Genomic DNA, 706 nt, shown 5'->3' with positions numbered 1-706 from the left:
CCCTCTATTATCCCCCCTGCTCTATCATCACTCCTCTGTTAACTCCTCTTCACTCTCTCTCCCATCATATGTAGCTCCTCATGAACAACTATGCATCCAGGTCCACACAACTACCCTGAGGCTATCCCCGCCGGGCACCCAGGGAGACCTGTGTTCACGGGAGGAATCCGTCACGACATGAATACATTTCCCATTATATTTTTTTTTGTGCGCACTTACTATGTTGCTGAATAACGGACTTGGACACGCCATGGCAGTCACCTCTTGCAAGGCTTAGAATGCAATGTCCGTGACTCACTCTGGAAAAGGTGATTGCTGTAGTAAGCCACAGATGTTGGTGTGCAAGGGATGTTGGTCCTCCCCGGCCGAGCGCGCGTACCCCCGGGCACTCGTCAGCATCACGGCCACGACGGAAGATGAGCATGCCAACCACACGTACCATCTGTTGTGAGGGGCACAGACCGAGTGAAGAACGAATAAATAAATCGATTAAAATGAAATGAATAGATATTAAGACTGATTGCCATGAGGACCTTGTGCGACAAACCCAGTGAAAAAAACCGCCTACTATAACGATTACATGAATATTAACTACCATACGGGACCATGCGACAGGCCACAAAAAATCAAAGCCAAATGTAAAGGAAAAATAAAACAAATAGATCCGTTATGAATCGGATAAGCGTAAAGTAGACCCTGATATGAG

General features: G+C 47.0%; 1 protein-coding gene across 1 annotated transcript in view; it reads right to left on the bottom strand.

The window, feature by feature from the left end:
* Positions 1–78: 78 nt before the first annotated feature.
* LOC119592268 (probable glutamate receptor) overlaps positions 79–706 on the bottom strand; it is a 3,905-nt gene continuing 3,277 nt past the window's right edge. The window contains exons 5-6 of the mRNA XM_037941097.1: positions 299–442; positions 79–148 (exon numbers count right to left, since the gene is read on the bottom strand). Of these exons, the coding sequence (XP_037797025.1) occupies positions 79–148; positions 299–442 (214 nt within the window). The remainder of the gene's footprint in view (positions 149–298; positions 443–706) is intronic.

Source organism: Penaeus monodon, chromosome 30 (genome assembly GCF_015228065.2).
Source record: "Penaeus monodon isolate SGIC_2016 chromosome 30, NSTDA_Pmon_1, whole genome shotgun sequence".
In the NCBI taxonomy this organism is placed as follows: Eukaryota; Metazoa; Arthropoda; class Malacostraca; order Decapoda; family Penaeidae; genus Penaeus; species Penaeus monodon.
Note: the sequence above shows the minus strand (reverse complement) of the source record. Positions and strands in the feature narration are given on the sequence as shown.